At 30.3% G+C, this 27747-nt stretch overlaps 1 protein-coding gene across 1 annotated transcript in view; it reads right to left on the bottom strand.

The window, feature by feature from the left end:
* The window catches only part of LOC143195458 (disintegrin and metalloproteinase domain-containing protein 10), a 185109-nt gene that overhangs the window by 125567 nt on the left and 31795 nt on the right, over positions 1-27747 (bottom strand). Inside the window, exon 3 of the mRNA XM_076402574.1 lies at positions 21391-21512. Coding sequence (XP_076258689.1) covers positions 21391-21512 — 122 coding nt within the window. The remainder of the gene's footprint in view (positions 1-21390; positions 21513-27747) is intronic.

A 27747-nucleotide genomic window follows, 5' to 3' on the forward strand; every position in this document is an offset into this window, starting at 1 on the left:
TATCAAAAGTTTCGGAATTACATCAAAATTGTAATTTTTCCAAAAATTCATTTAAACTCCATTATTGCTGATATCTCAAAAACTATGCATTTTATAGAAAAAGTAACAGTTTCCACGTTTTTCTCGTTGCATTTTTCGTGTAATATGAGGTTATTAATAAAGTAGGTGTCCTAAATATTTTTTGCAATTTTTCCATGTATATACTCAGGAAAAATCGCAATTTTTGGCCATTTTCAGACGTTTCATTATAACCCGAGTATAAAACAAAATATATTGATGAAAATATCAATACATTGGTAAAATTAGCTGCTTAATAACATATAACTATCATTTTTGTTATATTATCAAAAGTTTCGGAATTACATCAAAATTGAAATTTTTCCAAAAATTCATTTAAACTCCATTATTGCTGATATCTCAAAAACTATGCATTTTATAGAAAAAGTGACATTTTCCACGTTTTTCTCGTTGAATTTTTCGTGTAATATGAGGTTATTAATAAATTTGGTGTCCTAAATTTTTTTTGCAATTTTTCCATGTATTTGGCCGTTTTCAGACTTTTCATTATAACCCGAGTATAAAACAAAATATATTGATGAAAATATCACTACATATGTAAAATTAGCTGATTAATAACATACTACTATCGTTTTTGGTATAACTTCAAAAGTTTTGGAATTATATACAAATTGTGATATTTCCAAAAAAAAATATTTAAACTACATTATTCCTGATATCTCAAAAAATATGGACTTGATAGAAAATGAGAGAAACAAAACTAACATACAAATTGACTTAAAATGCTATTTCAGGCTGTTTCAACATCGATAGTTTAATGCTTGCTATGCAAATATAGGAATTTTCTGGGGCATATTGTGAATGGCGATGAAAAAACGACACAGTACCACGACAATCCCAAGCTCAAAAATAATGACTTAGACTAGGAGAACCATTCAATATCGACAATGAAATGGAACATTCATGGCCATAAAGTCTTGTTAAAAACTAACAGTCATTTTTTTATTAATAATTTAAACTTAAAATATGTTTTTAAACAAAAATCGTGAAATTTGTGTGCGGGAAATATTCGATTTTTATATATATTTTCAGCGGGCAAAGCTCCTTCTTTCTTATTGCCCTATTTATGATGATCCTCGTGGTCTCAGTCGTCATTTCCGCCAGAGCTTCTGGAACATCTTCCGTCTAAATCTCAATAAGGGAAAGCCCTGCTAATTTTGATAGAGAATGTAGTTGAAATGTTTATAGTCCCCTTGAGTATGCCAGAAAACTCCTGTTGTGTTTTTGTTTTAGGATTTATTAGTGTTTCCTATTAAATGCACTTAAAAAACTAGTAGAAATTAAATTTTGTTGAAAATAGTTGAAATATAAATATCAATTTCCTTAATAAGAAAGAAATTTCGTAATTTCAGAAATCTTGAAATAATAATGGATTGGAGGAAAATAATTTCAGTTTTATTGTTGTCTTTTAAAGCGATTTTATCCTATAAATTTCAAATACTTTCGTGATCAGTGATATATAAGACGTTCTGATGCATGACATATTGCCAGATCTCTGGTAAAACTTCAGACATTCAACAGAATGCACAATAAACTAAATCAAGTGATCTTTACAGGCTTCTTTTAATTCCAACTTTACACAACTAAGAGAATATTGTAGAGGCCCAGACAAATAGTCTGCCAGCTAATTCGTCTCAATTTTGCCAATTTGCCAAGGATTTTTTTGTCGACTATTGTCGTACGAAATCAAACTTTTCATTTCCTATAATCATTAGTTTGTATTAACTCAGTACTGATTTTGTTTTATATTAGTGATTCACCTTGCTATTTTAAAGAACTTCATGGATGTTCTCAAACAATTGGCCAACCAGTAATACTTTAAATTTATTTATTAAGAAAAACAGAAATAAATGTTTATCTAATACAATACATAACTCTAGTTTAGTTAGAGATATCCTTAAAATTATACAAACTAACAATACCAGACGAAAATAATCAGGTATTAGAACTCTGATATAGACTTATAGTGTTAAAACCAAGCTTCGTAAACATCATGATTAATTAAAACCCTTTTAATAATTACCGAATGCTTATTGGAATAGCGGTCCACTCACCCCGTAATAATAAAAGACTAGACGAGCGTATAATATCGGGGGTTGTACCCAACCCATAAAATCACGACGAAAATATAGTAACGTCATAAAATTTACGATCGTTAATACTCAGAAACTTTCATGATACTTTCGCGTATATCTATGTTAAATCCATGAATAAAACAGGTTTCAAAAATGATTATTAACCTCTTTATTATATATATACCTCTTAATTACTTTACTCTTTTCTTTTCTTTTATCTCTTTTTGTCTTGTATCCTCCACGCACTGTAAGTGTCTCCACTAACTACGTTGTCTCCTTTCTATGTACTCTTTCACCAGCTCAATATTCAATTATTTTCTTATATATTTGCTTCTCATTTTGTTTATCTTTGTTACATCCCTGACTCTTCTAATTTATTTTATTTCTGCTGCTTATATCTTAGTTTTACCTCTCTTTGGCAATATGCACGTCTTTAAAATACACATACAATTTTATTACTTACACTTCTTATGTAAATATATATATATATATATATATATATATATATATATATAATATAGAGTTTCTCTTTTTCCAAACTTTTGCTAAAATATGTAGCCTCAAATATCGCTCTGCAATTCTACTAGAATCTTATCTACTACTAATTTTAGACAATTTTCTCGTACATCTTCATGGTTTTATGCAATAGAGTAAACCATCTATAAAAATTACAGTCTCCTTTATTTATCTTTTAACATTTTCTCCAAACTGTTTTTCAGTACACTCTATAATTCTTCAATTTTTATCTCTTTTGTGCTCTCACTTTCTTTTCATCAAACCAAGCAATTCCTGAACGTATTTCTCCAACATCTCCATTATTTTTTCATCTTCAGTTATTATGTCTCCTTTTTCTTATGTGTCTTCCGTAAGTTTTCAACAGTTTTAGTTATTCTTTACTTTTTATTTCAAATTTCAATTTCAGTTCTCAAAATTGCGACTTTTCCAGAAAATAATTTAAACGCCATTATTGATGATATCTCAAAAACTATGCACTTTATAGAAAAAGTGACCGTTTCTACGTTTTTCTCATCCCATTATTTCATGTATATACTCAGGAAAAATCGCAATATTTGGCCATTTTCAGACTTTTCGTTATAACCCAAATATAAACCAAGATATATTGATAAAAACATCAATATATATGTAAAATTAGCTGCTTAATAACATAGTGCCATAATTTTTGGTATAACTTCAGATGTTTCAGAATTATATCAAAATTGGTATATATCCAAAAAATAATTTAAACCCCATTATTGCTGATATCTTAAAAAATTTGCACTTTATAGAAAAAGTGACAGTGTCTACGTTTTTCTCGTCACATTATTCGTGTAATATGGGGATTTTAATACATTTGGTGTCCTAAATTTTTTTGACGATTTTTCCATGTATATACTCAGGAAAAATCGCAATTTTTGGCCATTTTCAGACTTTTCATTATAACCCGAGTATAAAACAAAATATATTGATGAAAATATCAATACATAGGTAAAATTAGCTGCTTAATAACATATAACTATAAATTTTGGTATATTTTCAAAAGTTTCGGAAATACATCAAAATTGAAATTTTTCCAAAAATTCATTTAAACTCCATTATTGCTGATATCTTAAAAACTACGCACTTTATAGAAAAAGTGACAGTGTCTACGTTTTTCTCGTCACATTATTCGTGTAATATGAGGTTTTTAATACATTTGGTGTCCTAAATTTTTTTGACGATTTTTCCATGTATATACTCAGGAAAAATCGCAATTTTTGGCCATTTTCAGACTTTTCATTATAACCCGAGAATAAACCAAGATATATTGATGAAAACGTCAATATATATGTAAAATTAGCTGCTTAATAACATATAACTATAATTTTTGGTATATTTTCAAAAGTTTCGGAATTACATCAAAATTGTAATTTTTCCAAAAATTCATTTAAACTCCATTATTGCTGATATCTTAAAAACTATGCACTTTATAGAAAAAGTGACAGTGTCTACGTTTTTCTCGTCACATTATTCGTGTAATATGAGGTTTTTAATACATTTGGTGTCCTAAATTTTTTTGACGATTTTTCCATGTATATACTCAGGAAAAAGAATCTCTCTCTTCCATCTCAGAAAAAATCGCAATTTTTGGCCATTTTCAGACTTTTCATTATAACCCGAGTATAAACCAAAATATATTGATGAAAACGTCAATATATATGTAAAATAAGCTACTTAATAACATATAACTATAATTTTTGGTATATTTTCAAAAGTTTCGGAATTACATCAAAATTGTAATTTTTCCAAAAATTCATTTAAACTCCATTATTGCTGATATCTTAAAAACTACGCACTTTATAGAAAAAGTGACAGTGTCTACGTTTTTCTCGTCACATTATTCATGTAATATGAGGTTATTAATAAATTTGGTGTCCTAAATTTTTTTGACGATTTTTCCATGATATACTCAGGAAAAATCGCAATTTTTGGCCATTTTCAGACTTTTCATTATAACCCGAGAATAAACCAAGATATATTGATGAAAACGTCAATATATATGTAAAATTAGCTGCTTAATAACATATAACTATAATTTTTGGTATATTTTCAAAAGTTTCGGAATTACATCAAAATTGTAATTTTTCCAAAAATTCATTTAAACTCCATTATTGCTGATATCTTAAAAACTATGCACTTTATAGAAAAAGTGACAGTGTCTACGTTTTTCTCGTCACATTATTCGTGTAATATGAGGTTTTTAATACATTTGGTGTCCTAAATTTTTTTGACGATTTTTCCATGTATATACTCAGGAAAAATCGCAATTTTTGGCCATTTTCAGACTTTTCATTATAACCCGAGTATAAACCAAGATATATTGATGAAAACGTCAATATATATGTAAAATAAGCTGCTTAATAACATATAACTATAATTTTTGGTATATTTTCAAAAGTTTCGGAATTACATCAAAATTGTAATTTTTCCAAAAATTCATTTAAACTCCATTATTGCTGATATCTTAAAAACTATGCACTTTATAGAAAAAGTGACAGTGTCTACGTTTTTCTCGTCACATTATTCGTGTAATATGAGGTTTTTAATATATTTGGTGTCCTATATTTTTTTGACATTTTTTCCATATGTATACTCAGGAAAAATCGCAATTTTTGGCCATTTTCAGACTTTTCGTTATAACCCAAGTATAAACCAAGATATATTGATGCAAACGTCAATACCTATGTAAAATTAGCTGCTTAATAACATAGTACCATAATTTTTGGTATAACTTCAGAAGTTTCGGAATTATATCAAAATTGGTATATATCCAAAAAATAATTTAAACCCCATTATTGCTGATATCTTAAAAACTATGCACTTTATAGAAAAAGTGACAGTGTCTACGTTTTTCTCGTCACATTATTCGTGTAATATGAGGGTTTTAATAAATTTGGGGTCCTAAACTTTTTTGACGATTTTTCCATGTATATACTCAGGAAAAAGAATCTCTCTCTTCCATCTCAGGAAAAATCGCAATTTTTGGCCATTTTCAGACTTTTCATTATAACCCGAGAATAAACCAAGATATATTGATGAAAACGTCAATATGTCTGTAAAATTAGCTGCTTAATAACATAGTACCACAATTTTTGCTATAACTTCAGAAGTTTCGGAATTATATCAAAATTGGTATATATCCAAAAAATAATTTAAACCCCATTATTGCTGATATCTTAAAAACTATGCACTTTATAGAAAAAGTGACAGTGTCTACGTTTTTCTCGTCACATTATTCGTGTAATATGAGGGTTTTAATAAATTTGGGGTCCTAAACTTTTTTGACGATTTTTCCATGTATATACTCAGGAAAAATAGCAATTTTTGGCCATTTTCAGACTTTTCATTATAACCCGAGAATAAACCAAGATATATTGATGAAAACGTCAATATGTATGTAAAATTAGCTGCTTAATAACATAGTACCACAATTTTTGCTATAACTTCAGAAGTTTCGGAATTATATCAAAATTGGTATATATCCAAAAAATAATTTAAACCCCATTATTGCTGATATCTTAAAAACTATGCACTTTATAGAAAAAGTGACAGTGTCTACGTTTTTCTCGTCACATTATTCGTGTAATATGAGGGTTTTAATAAATTTGGGGTCCTAAACTTTTTTGACGATTTTTCCATGTATATACTCAGGAAAAATAGCAATTTTTGGCCATTTTCGGGCTTTTTATTATAACCCAAATATAAACCAAGATACATTGATGAAAACCTCATATTACACGAATAATGCGATGAGAAAAACGTAGAAACTGTCACTTTTTCTATAAAGTGCACAGTCTATTAGATATCAGCAATAATGGAGTTTAAATTATTTTTAGGATATATAACAATTTTGATATAATTCTGAAACATTTGAAGTTACACCAAAAAATATAGTAGTATGTTATTAGGCAGCTAATTTTACATATGTATTGACGTTTTCATCAATATATCTTGGGTTTTACATACTGTAATTGTTTCTATAAAGTTATAAACAAAAATATATTGATGGAAAGATCAATGCTTATGTAAAGTTAACTGCTTAATAAAATAGCCAGCTATTTTTTATGTAACTTAACAAAAAACGTTGTTATGTCTCTCTATGTTAATTATGTCTCGTTTTTAATATTTATGTTTTTATGTGTCTTCCGTAAGCTTTTAAAAGTTTTATGTATTCTTTACTGTTTATTTCCATCCTTTCTCCAAATTCTATTATTGGTTATTTCTGGAATTTTGTGAAAAATATATATCAAAACGCGAGAAAAGTTCAGTTACGAAATCGACCGGATTTAACAAATCCGGAAAAAGGAAAATTCCCTGTCTGAATATTTAACTAATTAAGAGCGAAATCCAACAGTTTAAAAGCCTTGTGTGTCAACCACTCCAACGGTCTACCCCCCTCAGCCCTCCACCGATACGACGGCACTCTTGCCTTCCCCCATCACGCCTGTTTCAGTCGACCTCATTCGCTGCCATTTCGCCAGAAACCGTTCGGGCACTTTGTAATAAGGAAAAGCCCGGCTAATTTCGATAGAGGACGCCTCCGGAATTTTTATGAGCCCACCTTAGAGGCAGAGAATCGCGAAGAAATTAGGAAAATAGTCTGGTTTTCGAGTTTTCGTGAGATTTTTTTCCCGTGAACGCCCTTTCATTAGGTTCCGATCTGCGTTCTCGAAGAGATGACGATTTCGTTTAGTTCCTTTTATTATTTTTATCGGGTTATACAAATTGATGAAGTTTAATCTTATCCTGTAACCTCATTATTACTTTGTGGGAAAGCCAATTTATTGATAGGAAATAAATATATATGCCGTTTGGATCGATGTCCTATTGATACTTTTTGGTGAAACCACAATAGACTATCATGATAAAATTTCTACAGTTTCTAGGAGAAAAACTGAACCAAGTGATAATTGCAAGCTGTTTTTGTAGGAGATTAAGAATTTTGAGGAGCAATATTAAAATAATTTAAATATTTCAGAATAAGGTCGTGACAAATATAGTGGATGCACCTAGTAGGGATGATCGATATTCATCGGTGGTGAATAAACATCGATGTTTTTGTCCATACGTTATTTGGTCCAAGTTCTGTGAATGTCTCTACTCTTACCCCGGCCACAAGCACATATATACCGATGGCTCCAAATCTCTTAGCGAGCTTGGCAGTGCATTTGTGGTAGATAACCGGGAATTCCGTTTCAAGCTCCCTGAAAAGGCTTCAGTATTGACCGCTGAACTCTTCGCGATATTCAAAGCATTATCGTATATCTCAACACAAAACTTCAAACTTCAAAAATCCTACCTAATATAAAGAAAATAGCTTTAGTTAGAGTAGTTGTGTTGCACAGCGACAATCGCAGTTTCAGAAAGGTATTTCTCCAAAGTCTGGCCAACTTCTGTGCCAACAGAAGAACAGACTAAAGGGAAAACACCTGTCAAGGCTAATTTTTACAGAATGTTCGCACAAAATACTGGGAATGTTAATTTTTTTCTTTAACTTTTGTAACTTCAATAACAATAAACACATTTCGTAAGTATAATAGACAGTTTTATTTGTTATCGTACATCGATACTTTCGATTCGATATTAACAATGATGTCAATATCCAAGTAAACACCAAAGTACACCAACACTAAACCAGGAGGCAGACTCAAAAGAGCCACACTGTGTGATCTTTTGTAGTTTTATGGTGCACTGAATCCTACTAATAACTTCCATTTTTTTTTGAGTCTAAATAATGGCCAATGAGTCTTTCTAAATAAGTTTTAAGTATTCAACAAAGCCTAGTAATAATATATAAAATTAAGTTTTTAAAATTGAGACGGATTTGAAACTCAACTAATCCATTAAATTCTCTCTTAAGGTTTGGATTGTTGTGCATATTGCGACGTCAAGAAGATGTAATGCGTCACGATCTGCTAAAACCGAATAAAACTGCTACTGCTATATTTATTTTCCTATTCCAATTGAATAAATTTAACAATTCAACCTTGTTGAAGAAAAAACATCAACAACAACGATTAGAAAGATGGAAAAACGTTGTAAAAAAACGATGAAAAATATAAACAATAATAACGTTTCTATCACCACAAAAAAGTATTGTAAGCAAATAATATATTAATTATTATCTTACATTTATATTCAAATATTTGCGAGACAAATATAAAACGAGAACATTTAGTACAAAAATTTCATTATATATTCAGTATATTTGTACCTGTTTTATTATTTACTAAAAAACTTTTCTGTTTTCTTGTCTTTCTTTGAGTGTTATCTTGAGTTCTTGCTCTGTCAAGGGATCAAGGAGTCCTTTTATCACATCACAGATCGGAAATGTCCTTAAACACTTACAATATTTATTGTGCTTGTCATACGAAATGTTTTGTCAACTTCTTCTTAACATTCGGTATTTTACAATAATTTATTACGTGCTTATCGAGGAAAACTCTCTGACATTTACGTAGTCACTAATAAAATAAAGTAAGCAGCAATTTTTACTATTTTTATGTAAATAATTTAAAATTCCAAATTGGCCAGATCTAGTAATTTTATAAGGTACACATCCACCAGCTAGAAAAACATGGTTTCGCCTATTTCATTAATAATTTTTCTGATCTCATTTTTCATTTGCGCTTTATGTTTGTTTCAGATTTTTTATTTCCCTTTTACCTTATTTTCTTTTTAACGTTTAATAATACCTTAGACATTTATTTTCGCATTGATTGATGTTAATTTCCTGAATGATTAATGAAATATTAGAAATAAATAATAATTATATTCCCTTAAGTTAACTAAAGATTTTTTTTATTATTTAATTAATATATTGTTACTAGTCGCTTCTGTCTAACCTACAATTTGTCTTTATGCTAACTTAAATCTAGATGTATAATTAGGAGGACCCAACTAACCCGGACTCTGGTGAAAAACGTTTAGACATGTCCCCTGAATGTTTTAATATATGCACCTCAGTACACAACTCTGGCGAAATAATGTTTATACTTTTGAGTCTGTGTCACTGGTGGTATCTAAAAGTTGCAATATTTCAATATTTGAGAATGGAGTCTTTCCTCATACCCCCTTGCAATTCTCTTGATTTCTTGACTGACTGTGGGTATCTGAAGGTCTCGATGTAGGTAATCAGTCCTATAGTATTTGGGTGCACCCACAATACCTCTCAGGACTTTGTTCAGAAAAATTTGTATTTTATTAATGTTACTCTTTGCAGAACATCCCCATAATTGAACTCCGTATGTCCATATAGGTTTCAATATTTGCTTATATAATAGCAATTTATTATGTACTGATAATTGTGATTTTCTTCCAATTAGCCAGTACATTTTCCTATATTTCAATTCCAGTTCTTTTCTTTTCTTCTTTATATGTTCCTTCCAGCGAAGTTTTGCATCGAGATTCATTCCGAGATATTAAGCGTTGTTGCTATATGGAACGATAGTGTTATTTAATGTTATTGGTGCCTGTACGATCTGTTTATAGGCGAACTGCACATGTACAGATTTACTTTCATTAATTCTTATTTTCCAAGCTTGTGTCCAACTATTTATATTGTCACTTGCCTGTTGTAATTTTCGTAGAACTAAAGATGAATATAAAATTATCATGGGATGACTGTAGAAAATCATATTACAGAGTGCGAAAGATTTATGTGCATCGGCAAGTGTATAAATGTTCAGACTATATATGAGGATTTGGTTAAAATGTATGAGCAGAGACCTGATACTAGCTGTTATGCAAATATGGCAGATGTATTACGGAGAATTTAGTGATTAAATCTAATTATATCAAGAAAAACGTACATAGGTAGTAACAAAAGAAATTAACGAGAAATACAGTGCTCACAATGATTTGACGAGAATACACAGCAACGAAGGGTACAATAAGATGCATTACTTATTAATTATGTGGATTAAATTATTATCCTCCAGGGTTTAGAAAAGAGTTAGATGTAAATATATTAAAATAAATCTTACCTACGTATTATTGTAGTTGTTTTAAGTGTAATTTAAGGTTAAAGTCCATGCATTAGATATACTATAATGTAAAAATCACATTTTATAACAATTTTGGTTCATTATTTTATTTATGTTAGAATGTTATATATCCAAGCTAAAATAAACTAAAACACGTAAAACGCTACTGCTACTTTCCATATACTATATATGTGGTATACGTAGACTGGTTCTCTAAGACGTCAAAATTTCACACCATTTAATATTAGATTTTACGCCTTCGAATGTAGGTTTTTAAAGTAAATTCCGTAAAGGGTTCCACGTATGGTGCGTATTGTTAGACTTTTTCTGTGCGAGATATATAATAAAAGGAAACGTGGAAATTTTTGTGAATAGGCGAGAGCATATTTTCGCATTCCACCTCGGCGAGTTAACGTGCAATAGGCACGAGAAGAAAAACGTAAGCAAACGAATGGAGAGAATGGAAACGAACCGGGAGACGAATAATAAAGACGAAGAATGGGGTTTTTAAAGGGCGAGGGCGCGGCTCGATCGCCATCGGTAAGGATGTTTGATTGAGTGTAAACTTTTGAATATAAAACGGTTTTTTTGGGGGCGGGGGGCGTTGTTCCGCGCGGGCTGTCGGTGATATTCTTGGGGAATAGGGAGCGTAATTAAACGGTTTCCGTTGCCTTTCTGTCGCTCGTTATCGGCAGGATTTATATCCGGACCGTTTCATTACTTTTTTAGCGTGCTGCTTAAGCCACGGTAAAATATCTTTCTCTTTGATATAGCGAAAGTATCTTTCAGGTAAAGAACTGTTTTCAAGGGGGTCTCGCCAATACGTGTAAACATATTTAACTTATCGAAAGTAAAACCATATCTTACATTAATATAATAGTTATACTAGTTACTAGTTGTAACAACTTTCCTTACTTTCAACAACTATATAACTATTACAACCATTACAATTATACTTTTCATATTTATAGCCTACAAATCTGTGACATTCAAAGTACAGATAATTGTCTTATTAGTAAGTTACACAGTACGCCACACAGTACGGATTGTAAACTGTTGTTCTTGTGACAGAATTATTGGAGATTTTAGTTTGGCGTGAATAGTAAATTATGTTCATGCATTTATTTTCTCCTACATTATCTCAGTTTATAAATCATTGAAGATGGAAAAAGATAAATATCTAAAAATACTTGACAAGAACTAGCCTGCAAGGAAGTTTAAAAGGAATCACTTCATCCAGACAAGCTCAGATTGAAATAGAAATGTTAAAACGAGAAGAGAAACTGAACTGAATTTATAGGATTAAATAGTACGTATATATAGGATGGATATAGAACAAGGCGGATTGCAGTAGGTCAGTTTCTTAGCCATTGATTATTGGAATTGAAATACTAATCGGTAGAGCACCCGCCGTACTCTCCAAACCTTGCACCATCCGACTATCAACTTCTCGCATCAATGACACACGTTTATAGAGCAGCATTTCCCCAATTTCGAAGAACTTAAAAAATGACTCGATGAATAGTTTTGCTAAAAGGACAAATAATTTTTTTATCAATAGCATCTATAATTCGCCTGGCAAGATGTATAGAGTCAAGTGGTCAATACTTTGAATAAATAAAACAAATTTCGACAAAACCGGTAATGACTTTCCTAGTAAAATCAATGAAATAAACATTAACGATATTAAATTAAACTATCTCTATTAATAACGAAATTTCGAAGCTGATTAATTCGACATTTCCACCAGTGAAAGAGAGCAGGAAACGAGTCCGAAACAAGCGTGGAAATGTTCCTTTTTCCACCGAACCCTTTTTGTCCCCGATGTCTGAATAGAGATCTTTGTCGAGCGATTTCTTTTCAGCGCCAACTTGGGCGAACTCGATAGATCAATCTTAGAAAAAGTCCGCATAGAGTTCCGTTCGGATCTTTAAAGTATGTTTAAGGAGAGAAAAAGGTTTATGTAGTCGAACTTTGACTAGTTTCGTACGGGACACAATAACTATGTAAATTTGATTCCTTCCCAGTATATCTAATATAACTAACTGTTCTATTAATAGAAAAAAATGAATTTACTTGGCATTGTCTTAAAGAAATCAAAAAGTATTAAACATAAAATATATAGATATAGGATTAAATCTTAAATGGACGCAATCGTGACCATATCTTCACTAAGCATATTGGTCCCTACAGGTTCGGAGCAATTTTTTTATTCTTTAATTATTACATTGTTACTAGTCGTTTCCGACAAACCTACAATTTGTCTTTATGATAACTTAAATCTAGGTATATAACTAGGAGGACCCATTGGCCTTATCCAGTCTCTGGTGAAATAATTTTTATACATGTCACTGCTGTATTTTTTATTAACTGCACCTCACTTCACAACACTATACAAGAACAGATGGTTTGATTCTTTGGAGTATGTGTCCTGTTTTGGTGGTATCCAAAAGCTACAATACTTAAATATTCTCATGAGAATGGAGTCTTTCCTCATGCCCCCCTTGCAATTCTCTTGATTTCTTGACTTACTGTGGGTGTCTGAAGGTCTCGATGTAGGTAATCAGTCCTATAGTATTTGGGTGGGTCCACAATACCTCTCAGGACTTTGTTCTGAGAAGTTTGTATTTGATTTATGTTACTCTTTGCAGAACATCACCATAATTGAACTCCGTATGTCCATATAGGTTTCAATATTTGCTTATATAATAGCAATTTATTATGTACCAATAATTATAATTTTCTTCCAAATAGCCAATACATTGTCCTATATTTCAATTCCAGTTCTTCTCTTTTCTTCTTTATATGTTCGTTCCAGCGAAGTTTTGCATCAAGATTCATTCCGAGATATTTAGCGTTGTTGTCATATTAAATGAAAGTATTATATAATGTTATTGGTGCTTGTACGGTCTGTTTATAGATGAACTGCACATGTACAGATTTACTTTCATTAATTTTTATTTTCCAAGTTTGAGTCCAATTATTTATATTGTCACTTGCCTGTTGTAATTTTCGTTAGTCTTTTTCCCTATTGTCTCCGACAGCTATAATTGCAGTATCATCAGCAAATATAGCCATCATAATATTCTTCATTTGTGGTATATCACAAGTGTAGAGTAGATAAAGCATTGGCCCCAGTACACTTTGTTGTGGTACACCTTAGCTTCTTTTATTGTAGAGTAAGCTTCTTCTTGTTTAATTTTAAACATTCTGGTTATAATGTACGATTCTAGTAGTTTAGTGTGTCGTTTTGGTAACATTTTTTGTAGCTTATGAACAAGGCCTTCATGCCAAACCTTATCGAGGGCTTGTGCTATATCCAAGAATATAGCTGAGCATACTTTTTTATTTTCGTAGACTTTTATCAACAACATCTGTTATTCTGTGGACCTGGTCAATTATAGATATACGAATATATTACTTTAATTAATATTATATATCAAATATATTTCTGATCTTATATTAAAAATTTTATCCAAACAAGTTTTAATAACCTAACGTATTTTTATTAATAAAAATCTAATCGTAATTATTTTTTTGCAGCATTATGTGAAAAACATGATAAATTCAATAAAACTGATCAAATTTTGACCACTGGGAGATCACTAGCATCCATAAAAACTCCTAAAAAGTTGTTTATTTTCATTTCGATGCAGAAAAGGATTAGAAACACGTGGTTAAATTTTGCAAAGCGAAATCTCGCTGTAATAGACTCAACATCGGTAATTTATTTCTGTGTAAGCCTATTTTGATGTAAGTACTTCCCTTTAATTATGCCTAACATGTCTCATAACCACAAAATCTAGGCAAATTACACTACAGAGTCAGCAACATATATCCTTATAGTTACTCCAAAAAGTATTTATCGGAATATGGCCCGACATAGGAAATAAAACAATAATCTTGTAAGAACCCCAAACGCAATTAACTTAACTTAACCCCGTCCCATTTTGCCGCCCTCAACACGATAACACCCCATTCTCGTCCGCTAAACAATTACAAACCCTCGTTGAATACCACTCGTTCTCCCTTTGGAACTTTCCAATAATCCCGCCGCTTCTGTACGGCCAATTTCTCCCGCAAAGTTGCTTTGAGACTACTTTTTCCCAGAAAAATTCTGCAAAAATCCTTTTCGTGTCATTCCGACTAATTCGCAAGCGGCGCATTGACGTTATTGTTTCGTAAACATAAAGAAAACTTCATGAAATAACGCAAATTTAAAAACAGACCGAAAAACATTTGATGACGGATTTATGAAAAACTTTTACAGGATGTTTTTTGATAAAAGGGAAAATTGGCATTTTTAATAATACAAATTCAAAAACGCAAGAAAAGTATTGCCATATACACAGCCACAACCAATTCGACAAGTCAGCTGAAAGATCTCACAAAATGGAAAATCTAGATGGTAATTTTCACCATATTTTGCTATTTTCTCTCTGAAAGGAAGTTTCGAAAGAAAGAAAAGTAGAATAAGTTTAAGACCAAAGCTGTACGAGTGGATATCAAAAAAAAAAACTGGCCCATATAGTTTGGATGTTACCTTCTTCGACTACAATTTGTTGCAGTATCTACAAAACTTTCTTAATGTCATAAAACTACCTTGGTTCTTTCCTCCGGAAATCTCAGAAGCCTTAGAGTAATGATAGTTTTACTAGAAGAATAACAAAAGGTCGTCAATAAAAATAGAGCCCATATATCACCGATCAGTAAATCTGTTTTAAAAACTATGAAAAAAAAACGATCGAAATTCATTTAAAAACATTATAGTACATCCAATGCATCTATATATTAATCGGCTTAGCGAAAATTTTACCTCCCTTGTTGAAGAAAATGAGGACAGCCGGAGATATAAATGAAATAATGAAAATATGCAGGATTTAAAATGAAACTAACTACATAATTTACTTAGATGGAACATATAGGACAAAAAAAATTAATTATTAACAATATATTTGTAAACATTTTAAAGCATTGATAAATATTAAGGTATTTAATGATTCATGCAATAAGATATGTGATTATATGACATTTTATTCTTTGAACCCTATATCAATTATTTTGATTATTTATTTTATGGACGTAAGTTTTCGAAAATCAATAGTTAATTTAATGATTGTAAATATATTCCCTTAATACACATTTCTAAACTATAAAAAATAAATTACCAGTATGGAATGAAGTAATACATATTAGTTAATATTATATTAATAACAAATATAAAGAAAGATTATGTATACTTATATTTGTTGCTCTGAAGTTGTAATAATTCTGAAAATAATCTTACTTATGATACTTTGTCATAATGTTCAGTGGCGTAGTAATTTACACGTATTAATATTTTGTTGATTATTAAAAGTTACTGGGAATTAGACTTAATTAAATTCAATTTAAAAAGTGTTAGTGAGTGTTAGTTCTTGAGATAGTTTGTATATATTTATGGTCTTATATTGAAAATACTGTGGAAACAAATTTTAGTTACATATCATTTTTAAATTAGTCCTTTTACTCTATTTTGAGAGAAACACGATTAATTTAATACATCGTGGTCGAATTTCAATCACAGGGCGATCAATCGAATCATGCTGGATTAATCGAACTTCTAAACTCGTGATTAAAAACTTCTTCTAATAACAACTCAGTAACTGATAATCACATATCCTAATGCGAACTAACAATTTTGTTCCTCAAAGGTCACCCTTACCTTTACCGCAACATAGTAGAAGTTTTAATACGCGCGCCCATGTTGCCAGTGCATTTTACTACCGATCCTGTCAAATTTCCGGACTATTTTACGACATCGTTTCGGATTTATGTCATACTAACGTAATATGTGAGAGGGCGGTTCACAAATGGGTTTGTCTAAGGGCTCAACCGTCCGCCAGCCCTTTTATTTTTCTTTCCGCGTTTAGTTACGTTCGTAACTTCGTCCATTAATTTCCTACTTCATTTTAAAAGTTTTTAAAATCGATAAAACTTCATTAATTTAATATTAACGGCAATAATTGATTCCGTGTGTTTTACAAAGGAAAAATATGTGCTGTTAAAAGTACATTTCAATATTTGGTTAAAGAATAGATATATTAAGAGGTTAAGACAAAGCACGAATCTTTTTTAAAACATTGCTCTTAGAAGGAAGTCTGAAATTTGACATTTGGCAGAATTTATATGGTAAAGATATTCTTTATTGGAGCCTATTGTACCAACAAATTCAGTGGGGAATGAGGGAGACGAGTTGGTCTGTTTTATAATAAACCCTCAGAGTCGCTTTGTATGGCCGTTCAACCGCCGATTTTAAAGTAAACTAATAGTTTTTGGGGTTAAAACCCTTATTTGAATTCATTCAATTTACCAGAATCAAATTAATTATCAAGAAAAGAAGACAGACTGACGTTGGATTAACAATCGTTCCTCAGTTACTCGAAGTCTTTTAAGTGGAGTTCGAACAAAATCTGAAGCTCTAGGGCCACTAATGGTGGATTGAAGATGCTCAACGACCTCTAGCCTTCAATTATTCCGTACAAATAGACAATGAGTTAAACTAGCTCAATAGTGGTAAATAGTCAATAAACAATATTGGCCATATATATTGAAAGAAAATGACGAAATAACTTTTCCTCTAATAAATTTCCTCTTGTGAACAGTAGAATCCTCTTCTATCTTTAACTAACTTTAACTTCTTCTGCTAACATTTCAGTATTCCACCTTCATTAAGAATTAATTAAGTCCTTAAATCATGAATTCTCTTTTATCTGTTTTATATCCTGGTGAAAGTCTTCACCTTTTTTGTCACTCACCATTCCAAGATTGGGGGGGGGATCGAAATGAGAATGCAGGCAATGTATTTTTAAAGGCACCCTGCATCCCATCGTTTTAAATTTTTGTAACAAGTCATTTACTAAAAACTCGATATTTTCAATTTTAAGATTGCCTAAAAATCCATTAATTACTTTGTTTAGAGGTAACGAAGCCGCTAGCTCTTTCACGATAAGAATTTAACCGAATTCATTGTTTTTTTTAAATAGTTTTCTTATTTGTACGCTAACAAAAATACATTTTTATCATCTAGCATCGATTAGAATTTAGAGAAAATAGTTCCCGAATACAAAAATTCCTAAGAGTGGAAGAATCACATTTTCTGTGGAATAAGAGGTTTAACGTTTGATTTACCACAAACAAAGTCACTTCTTTTTGACTAATTTTTAACTTTATAGCGGTTAAACAATATTTCGTGAAACTTCCCTGCAGTGCAAGCAAAATAGCAACAAATTTTCTATATGATTTAAAAAAATTAGTTTAAGGTTTTCATGCGTTTCTATTAAAATCACTGAATATAATATAGTTTTAAATCCAATATTGAGTATTAAAGCGTTTAGGCATAAATAATATTCGCACTATTACTAAGGAACGTGACGTGTTATACAACCACATCAACAGGCAACGTTTTTAACAATAGAATAAAGAATTCGAAGCAACTATTCTTATTAATTTTAGAAAAATTGTGTCACACAGTATTATTTCCCAAAGGACATATGACTTATGTATTATATAAGCCAGTAAACGCAGCCATTCTAACACACGACATGTTTTATCTGGCAAACTTGTTCGGTATCAATGGATTTAATTCAAAATATGGAACAGGCGTCTTTTGAATCAATGAATCTATTCAAAATAGAAAGGAATTTCCTTCTCCGTAGGCCTCGGGAATCGGGATACGAGACCCAACAATACGCCATTCTCATTTCGACCGCCACAATACTAATTCCGTTGTAGATTTTATATAGCGATATACAAACGGCTCCGTAGAGAATGGAGCCCATTGAAGTTTATACCAACCTGTTATAAGTAATAATAAACAAGACGGTTTAACGCATTTCACGATCGCTTCTGTATTAAGCACTGATGAGTGAACGCTATATTGTATAATATAACTAAAATAATTAATATATTGGCGAACAGGTTCGAATATATTGGTTCAGGTTTTTCAAAGTGCATTTATCGTATAGATTTCAAACACTAATTAATGGTATATAAGTCTGTTAAAAAGAGCAGTGACCCTAAGTCACCGTGACGTAGAATTTGTTGCCAATTACAGTTTCTAAATTCGTTTTAAAATCAGACTGTATTTTTCCTTCTCATTTTGTTCTATTTAAAAAGAAATGTAATAATGTCTGAAGCGTTCGAACATGTAACTGAATCAGGTTATAAACTTTACCTGCTTGTCAATTGTCTGCAAAATTCTTCAAAATCATATATATCACATATATCACATATATCATATATATCATATATATCATATATATCATATATATCATATATATCATATATATCATATATATCATATATATCATATATATCATATATATCATATATATCATATATATCATATATATCATATATATCATATATATCATATATATCATATATATCATATATATCATATATATCATATATATCATATATATCATATATATCATATATATCATATGATGATCTCGTGTCGAAAAAAACACTTTGTCTTTTGACGCAATTGATAGATCCTTTACAATCTTCATAAGAAGTAAAAAGGCTTTGTACCACTGACCGGAACAAGTGGTAGCTAGAGGGAGCAAGGAGGAATCATATATAATAGTATATATAATATATAACCATATATCAAATATATAATACATATTTGCTACCCTCAGTTCTCGCAAAATCCTAATTTATTGATAAAAGTTTGCCATATACGTTCGCCTGATCCCATACAATACGTATGCGACCATTCAAACTAATAAATAAACATAAATAAACAACCTCCAAGGAAACCTATTATGTAACCGAAATAAATTTATACCAGACCAGAAAAACCGACGGCGAAGAACCCATCTCCCCCTCCACCCCCCAGTCGAACGGATAGAATGTGCGTGTTCCACTTTTTATTTTCCCCAATAAAAACGAAATTTTCCAGCAATCGCTTTCCTATTTATTCTCGTGGACCGACTACTGGAAATTGTCGTCGTTTAGAGGAAAATTTACTGGCCAACTAAACTGGATAGCTCATAAATTTTAAAGCGAGCGTTCGACAGTGCCTTAATCTTGGACAATTTTTCACGGGCTCCGACTTTAATCGAAACCTTCTGAACTGCCCGCGCCATTTCCCCTCTCCATTAAATGCCTAATGATGCTAGTTCGAGATGATAGTTGTGATATTTTGATGGAAGTTTGCTTATCGTTGCCGTTTGTATTATATGTCATTGGAAATAATGGTGTTTGCAATAGTGCAAGGTATATTTTTAGACTGATGAGTTTTGAGACTTTTACTGATGTAAACATATCACGAATTAAAATCTTATCATCGATTAAAAGTAAGCAGACAAATGATATCTCAGGTCTCCTATCTTGATTAATTCATTTTAAAATAATTCAATATAATATAGAAAATAGTAGTGAGAACATGAGTGTTTATTATTTACAGGCCAAAACACGTCAGTTCTGCCATCAACACCAATTCTGCAGCTTTATATTACACATCACCATTGGCACAAAAAAATTGAGGAGCATAGAAACTCAAATATAAAAGAATTGTCAAAGTAAACAAAGTAATTATATAAATAGCTAAAAAGGCTAAGTAATAACCTAACTTCTAATAAACATCTATGAATGAACAAATATTAAGTAATGATACAAGCATATAACAAAAAGGCCATCACACTACTATATATTATGAATTATATTATTATGAATATTAAAATTCGCCACAAGACCCTAGCTTGTCAAAAACAAAAATGAATATAAATATACTAATAATTATTCGAAATTATATAATTATAAATACGAAAATTTACTTATTCTTAGGTTATAAAATCACAAATAATAAACAATAATATAAAATAATATATATTATTATTAAGATAATAAAAAGGTTGTCATACTATTATATATTATGAATTATATTATTATGAGGATTAAAATTCACCATAATATATTAGCTTATAAAAAAGCTAATAAGTAATTATATAAAAAGATAAGAACAAGGTTATCGTACTACTCTACATTTTGAATTATATTATTATGAATATTAAAATTCACCACAATAGATAAAAGGGTATCATACTATAATAATTAATGATATAAAAAGATAATGAAAAGGCTATCGTACTATTATATATTATGAATTACATAACTATGTGTAATAAATTTTACTATAATAGCTTAGCTTATAAAAAGAAGTATGAATGAACAAATAATAATTAATGGTATAAAGATACAGGGCATAATACTATTACAAATTATGAATTATATTATTGTGAGTATTAAAAGTTACCATAATAGCCTAACTGATAAAAAAAAGTATGAATGAATAATTAATGATATAAACAGATAGGGAAAAGGTATCATACTATTAAACATTATGAATTATATATTTGTAAAGATTAAAATTCACCACAATAGATAAAGGGTATCATACTATAATAAGTAATGCTATAAAAAGATAATGAAAAGGCTATCGTACTATTATATATTATGAATTACATAACTATGTGTACTAAATTTTATTATAATAGCTTAGCTTATAAAAAGAAGTACGAATGAATAAATAATAATTAATGGTATAAAGATACAGGGCATCATACTATTACAAATTATTAATTATATTATTGTGTGTAACTGATAAAAAAACAAGTATGAATGAACAAATATCAGTTAATATATCAAACCAAACAAAAGCATACCTTCTAAAAATCCGGAGTATGTTATACGATGATTGAACTGAAGATTTGGGCGACTGGTTGACTCAAATACTACACCGTCGGCAAAAACATTCTCATCAGGCATCAAAACTAATCTAAACGATCTGAAAAATAAATAAGAATTTATCCTTTACGCCATCGAAATAATAAGTCGATATATTATTAAAATCCGCACATGATGCGTTTCTGTCTAGATCTAGCCCGAATTTCAGAAATGTAATGTAAACAAATTGTAAAATTATTCTGCATATATTCAGTTGATCAATCCAAATAATATATATTACTATAACTCCACAATCGATAGCTAATAATTTTATTCATTATATTCATTTTTGTCGACTTAATATTATTTTTATTACACTATTCGTGATTTCGTCGAAGTGCGAACAAAAATGTTTCCAGTGCGTTGAAAATGAAAAATTCACATTTTTGCTCCGATTTTAAGAAAACAGCTGATGACCATTGAAATGTTACATGAAGCTTATGGCAATCATGTTCCATCGATTTCAATATGGGAATAGGCGTTTCGATCTTTTAAATGTAGTGATTTTGACACCGCCAAAAATATGAATACGAGAAGACATTACTCAATGAAATCATCAATGGCGATCGCTATCGATTACCATTGATGCTTTTAATCGAGCATTGCGAGCAAACCGACCGGAATACGAAAAAATGACTGGTTTTCACTTTCTAATTTATTGAAAATATACTTGAAAACACTAAAATTGAAAGTGCTAATCCACGCGCCGTATTCCCCTGACATTGGCCCTTCTGATTACTATTTGTTCCAACATATGTTATGACTTATCTGAGTAGCGCTTCACATCTTACGAAGGTACCGAAAATGTGTCGATTCATGGATTTATGGCCTCAAAAGATGCATCGTTCTTTAGATATAAAATCCGTAAATTACCTGAGATAGGAAAAAGTAGACGCTATCGATGAATAATGCTTTGAATCCTTTAATATTAATTTATAGGCCTCATTATAAAGCCTATTTCTCTACTAAACACTTTGTGATGGGGAAATGATTAAGGAGGTTTTATCGATTTAGTCATCCAATAAATAACTAATAAATGGCTGATGTTTATAATCATAATAAACACGAAATGATACAGTAAACCTGCTCTATTTTACTTGAGAATATATCACCGTCATCACCATCAACTGAATTACTAAAATATATCTTCAAACTCCAACCTAAATAAAAAATTTGAAATAAATGACCCGTGATCGATATTCGTACCAAATCCAATATGTCCAGTGACCGAACTAAATTTAATATTAGAACGAAAATTAAAATCCCGTCTCGAAATCGACGCTAAATTCTCGTCAATCTTTTCGTGTTATCCGTACCCGCGGAAGGCCTCCTGACAGCCGCTGAAGACCTGAACGATTTTCCATTATCCGGTTTGCTGGCAGTGCCAATTCGCGTAAGCTATGCCAGATATTTCGACGGAAATTTCAGGCTAACTATGAAATAGTAGTTAAAATTATTCTTATAGAAAATTTACACGTTTGAATATATCAAATTCCTACCTATTAAAATCATGGATGGTCCAAAAAATAAACTATCTATATTTGCATCAATCTACCATTATTTGAACGAAAACGACAGCAACAATCGCATATTTTCACTACTATATACATATATATATATATATATATATATATATATATATATATATATATATATATATATATATATATATATATATATAGTACCAGTATCATTAATTTAATATGATGCTATTATTAATCGCCATCATTAATAGTAAAATGATGGAAATGTCAAAAATGTTAATGACATTTACATGGAAGGTTTAAGTAACTGAGAAAACTAACACCAGTGTTGCATTATATTGAATATGAATGAGCAACAGGATCACTGTTATGGTCGGTACTAATACAACAACAATAAACATAATAACATATTTCCTGTATTCCCGGCTTTGTCGGTGTGTGCAAGAACCATGATGGATACCATTGAGTTCAATGCCACATACGGCATCAACTAACCTGAATACGTAATTGCATACGATATCACGCTACTATACTCATCGAACGTTATCGCAGGTACAACAAACTTTATTATGTCAATAGTTCTATCGTTGTAAGCAACATAAAAATGTTCTAGTTCAGTTCGATGGAATTTTAAATTGTCCTCAAGCACTCTTACCGTTTCGTGCTCCTTAATTTTCTATGAAACTTTCATAGAAGCCGTTGTTCACTGTCTGTCTATCTGGATATCTAAATTACAACGTCTGGTTGAGCTGATGGGAATTTTATTGTCTTCAAAGTAGTAAAAAAGGGAATAAAAGAAAATTTCGTCGTACTGGTAATGGCGAAGATATTATCAACATGTTTTTATTGATGTTTGAAAATGTAAAAAAGCATTAATAAACCAATACAGATAATTTCCAAACGCTTCATTTTATTTCAGTTCACTATATTTATTTTTCTAATGAAAATAGAGTAATTTCTCGCTATTTGTTTTGGGACATACATAATTTATAAAAAGCGTAGGAATGAAAAGGATAAGCCTTTATTTTACTGGAAAGCTATAGATAGAAAACAATAATGATATTGTAGAAGGAGACTTCGACATGGCACTGGATAATTTTAAAGTACTATAAAATTAGCACTATACAGGAATCATGTAGGGCCATAAAAATATAAAACCTAAACGTAACAACCATTAAAAAAAATATACCATAAAACTGTATAAAAAAAAACTTTTTGAAAATTTTAATCGTAGACGTATTATTACTACACAGTTATAAATTACAAATTAAATAGAAAAAAATGGACAACACACATAATAACATTGTTGAAACAATACTAAAATATGTATATATTTTTTATTGGCAATGATTCTTCAATAGCACATGAATAGCACAAAAAAAACATAACTTCTTTCGAATAGAAAAACCTATTATTAATATAAACACAAATACGAATAAAAATATATCGCCGATTTATAGTTTTAAAGGATTTCTTTTATGTGAAGCTTTATTGTGAAGAAACGGTACAACGTATTTTATTCAAAGTATTGTCCATCGATATCCGATACTTTTTCCTTCCATTCAAACAATTTACGAATTTTATCTTGATAAAACGATGTATCTTTTGAGGCTCACTTTCAAGAACTAACCCATTTATTGGTATCTTCATAGCAGGTGAAGCGCTATTTGGACAGATCACGATTCATATGTCACAATAAGTAGTAATCAAAAGGAGGGAGGTCAGGAGAATACGGCCTCTGGGGTAGCACTTCCAATTTTAATGTTTCCAAGCATGTTTTCACCAGCCTTGAAACATGCATATTCAGCTTTGCCATTGATGTTGGTGCATTACCAGGTACTTTCCATGATTGTTTCGCTTTTGATTATCGTAACTGATCCACTTTCATCATCAGTAACAATAAAACGTTCTTATTTTGCCATCAAAGTAGCATGACCAAACGCTTTTCAATGTCTTTTGGTTTTAATTCATTCATCACAAAATATCCAAACTTTAGGATCATTTTTATGTTCTTCAAGTGACTAGAAATGGTTTATATATTATTCCCAACAATTCTGGATATTTTTTCTGTGTTTCACATGGATCATCATAGAGTAATATCTTTAAATAAATTCATTCTTTTAAACTATCGAAACCAGTATTCACATATTAAAATAGAGAGAGCATAGTTGCCATAAGCTTTACACATCATTGTATAACCTTTAGCGGCCTTTTCCTTCAAATTGGAATAAAAAGTAACGTTTTCGGCAAACACGATTTACTCGATACAAATTCAGACACTTTCAATGCGCTTAAAAGAATTTTTTTGTTCACAAATTCTTTAAAACTAATTTATAAGCACAACTAAAACAGTGAATCGTTTAAATAAGGTCACTCTACAATGGTCAGCACTATTTTAATGAAAGACATGTTAAACAATTAACAACAGTTCTTGACATAACAGTAACATGTAATGAGAAATAGTACTAATTTGTATTCAGCGAGTTCTACATAGCCATGTTATGCATTTAATATTAGAAGAAGAAAAAAACACCTGAAATCATGTGAAAAACTGTAGAACGTAGCAGTACCGACGCAATTGTATTCGATATGAGAAAAAAATTTGCTGTATTTTGCGGTAAAAGCTTATAATTAAGTAAATTTAAAAAAAAATATGGCAGAAAATGTTACAGTAATATTATATTACCTTAGCAAAACACTGAACTGTTAATTTCTACATCTCAGTCAGAATGTTTAGTGTTAAACAAGAAGCTTACTCAACCACGAAAGGAACAAAAGCAAGGGTACCTCCAGGCAGTGTTCACCCCTATTCTAGACTGTATTATAAACATTCAGTAAATATATTTGTAGGTCTATGTCAAGTTCATTGTTATAAATAGTTTTGATACCATCTGGATCTGTGGCAGAAATATTTGCTAAATGTTTCCTATATTTGAATTGGATCATATACACATACATAATTTCAAAAGCTTAATCAAAGTATATTTGGCGTCAAACAGAAAACGACTAGCAGAATAATTAAAATGTATGAAGCAGTGAAATTTAAAGTTGAATCTCTTCAAACTAATTCATCATGGAAGATCGTTATAAATTAAAATTGGTACATTTGAGTCAAGCTTTGAATGCAAACTGTGATTTCGCGACATCGAAACTTGAGGTTATAACTTGCATTATCCATGGAAAGAACATCTAGCTACATGGAACTATTTAAATGGAGAGCCGTAATAAATCCACCATTCATTGCACCTTTCAATCAGATGGAAAAAAGTCATAGATAACAATGGACAACACTTTGACTAAAATACATTATCCCAACTGCTTGCTTCGTTCTTGAAAATACAATTGAGACAAATATATTTTTAAGGAGTTATACTGCGATGGATTTTTTTATATTGATCTAAATGATTATCAAATTGTTAAAACAACTTCTATAGTTTATTTTTAGAACCGACATAGCAATAATCATTTTATGCCATATCATTTAAGGCATACTGAAAATAATATTATTGAGAAAAATTCTTGAAACAAGAAGAAAAGAGATAGATTTTGTTTCAACCATTAAAATACCTAAAACAATTTTAAACCTAAACTATCTGTAATTGTATTTAAAATTACTGAAATAATATCAGTTCATGTTATAGTATAGGCCCTAGGGATATCGAAAAAATATCCACATATCGATTTTTATGTTGATCGATATGTATGGATGTTTTCAGCAAAAAAAATTAGATATATTTTCCGAACCTTCTAAAAAACGTCGATATTTTTATTCAACTTTTCAAAGTATGTTGTGGTACTTACTATTCAAGGTTTAAAGCGTTTCGATATTTAATTTTAAAGGTATGTTACGGATTTATATAATTTAAATGATATTGATTTTTGTCAAGTCAGTATATTAATATTTTTGCCTTTCCGATATTTTTCCTGGCTGTTGCAATGTATCAGTATTTTATATTCTCCTATATATCGATATTTTTTTGATATCGGTATATATTTTTATATCTAGGCGTGATAGGCCCAGTTGATAAAAAGAACGCATATATACCAGTATAACTTTAAAAACTTCAATACTAATAAACTTAGTCCACATTTTCCAAAAAAGAACGAAGTAGATATCTCTGGAAAAATTTGTATAAACTAACTTTTTTTATAAACTTTTGATCGCGTCTCTACATAATAAAATATAACTAATTTTCTCAGAAACTTTTTGCATATTGAAATCAATACAATGTTTAAATTTAGTTTTTGTTTCAATTAAATCAAAAAATTCTTAAAATTTAAATATGACGCTTTGTTCAACAAGAAAAGTTTGATGTTGCTTACCATGATTCCTTTTTATCTTAATATCATGATCGTAAATTGAACCTCAAACAAATAATAAACAAAACGATTAACTCTTACGTAAAAAAAATTATCCAGACTGAAATTAATTAGTAAACGCCATCAGAACAGAGCTATATATTTAGAGATAATAGTGATAGCGTATACGGAGTAAAATTTGCTGCCTAATATTACAATAAATTTATTATTAGGAATCACACGTAGCGATTTTGTAACCTAACAGTTCGACGTATTTCATTACAACTAGAAATTAAGTAATTAATTAAGTAATAAATTAAGTAATTAAGTAGAAATTAAGAAAAACTAGTAAAATTGGAATATCGAGCTTGAAATAATTCTGTAAAATGTAAATAACGATCCTACAGCGGCATTAACAAAACATGAAATCTGCTATAACCACTTGATTTTATGATCACAAAACAGAGAAAATTCAGCGTCTGAATCATTAGAGTGCCGGAGGTAAAAAGATAA

This window comes from Rhynchophorus ferrugineus, unplaced genomic scaffold (assembly GCF_030347505.1).
Source record: "Rhynchophorus ferrugineus isolate W39M unplaced genomic scaffold, kcgeb_rfMv2 rfM4, whole genome shotgun sequence".
In the NCBI taxonomy this organism is placed as follows: Eukaryota; Metazoa; Arthropoda; class Insecta; order Coleoptera; family Curculionidae; genus Rhynchophorus; species Rhynchophorus ferrugineus.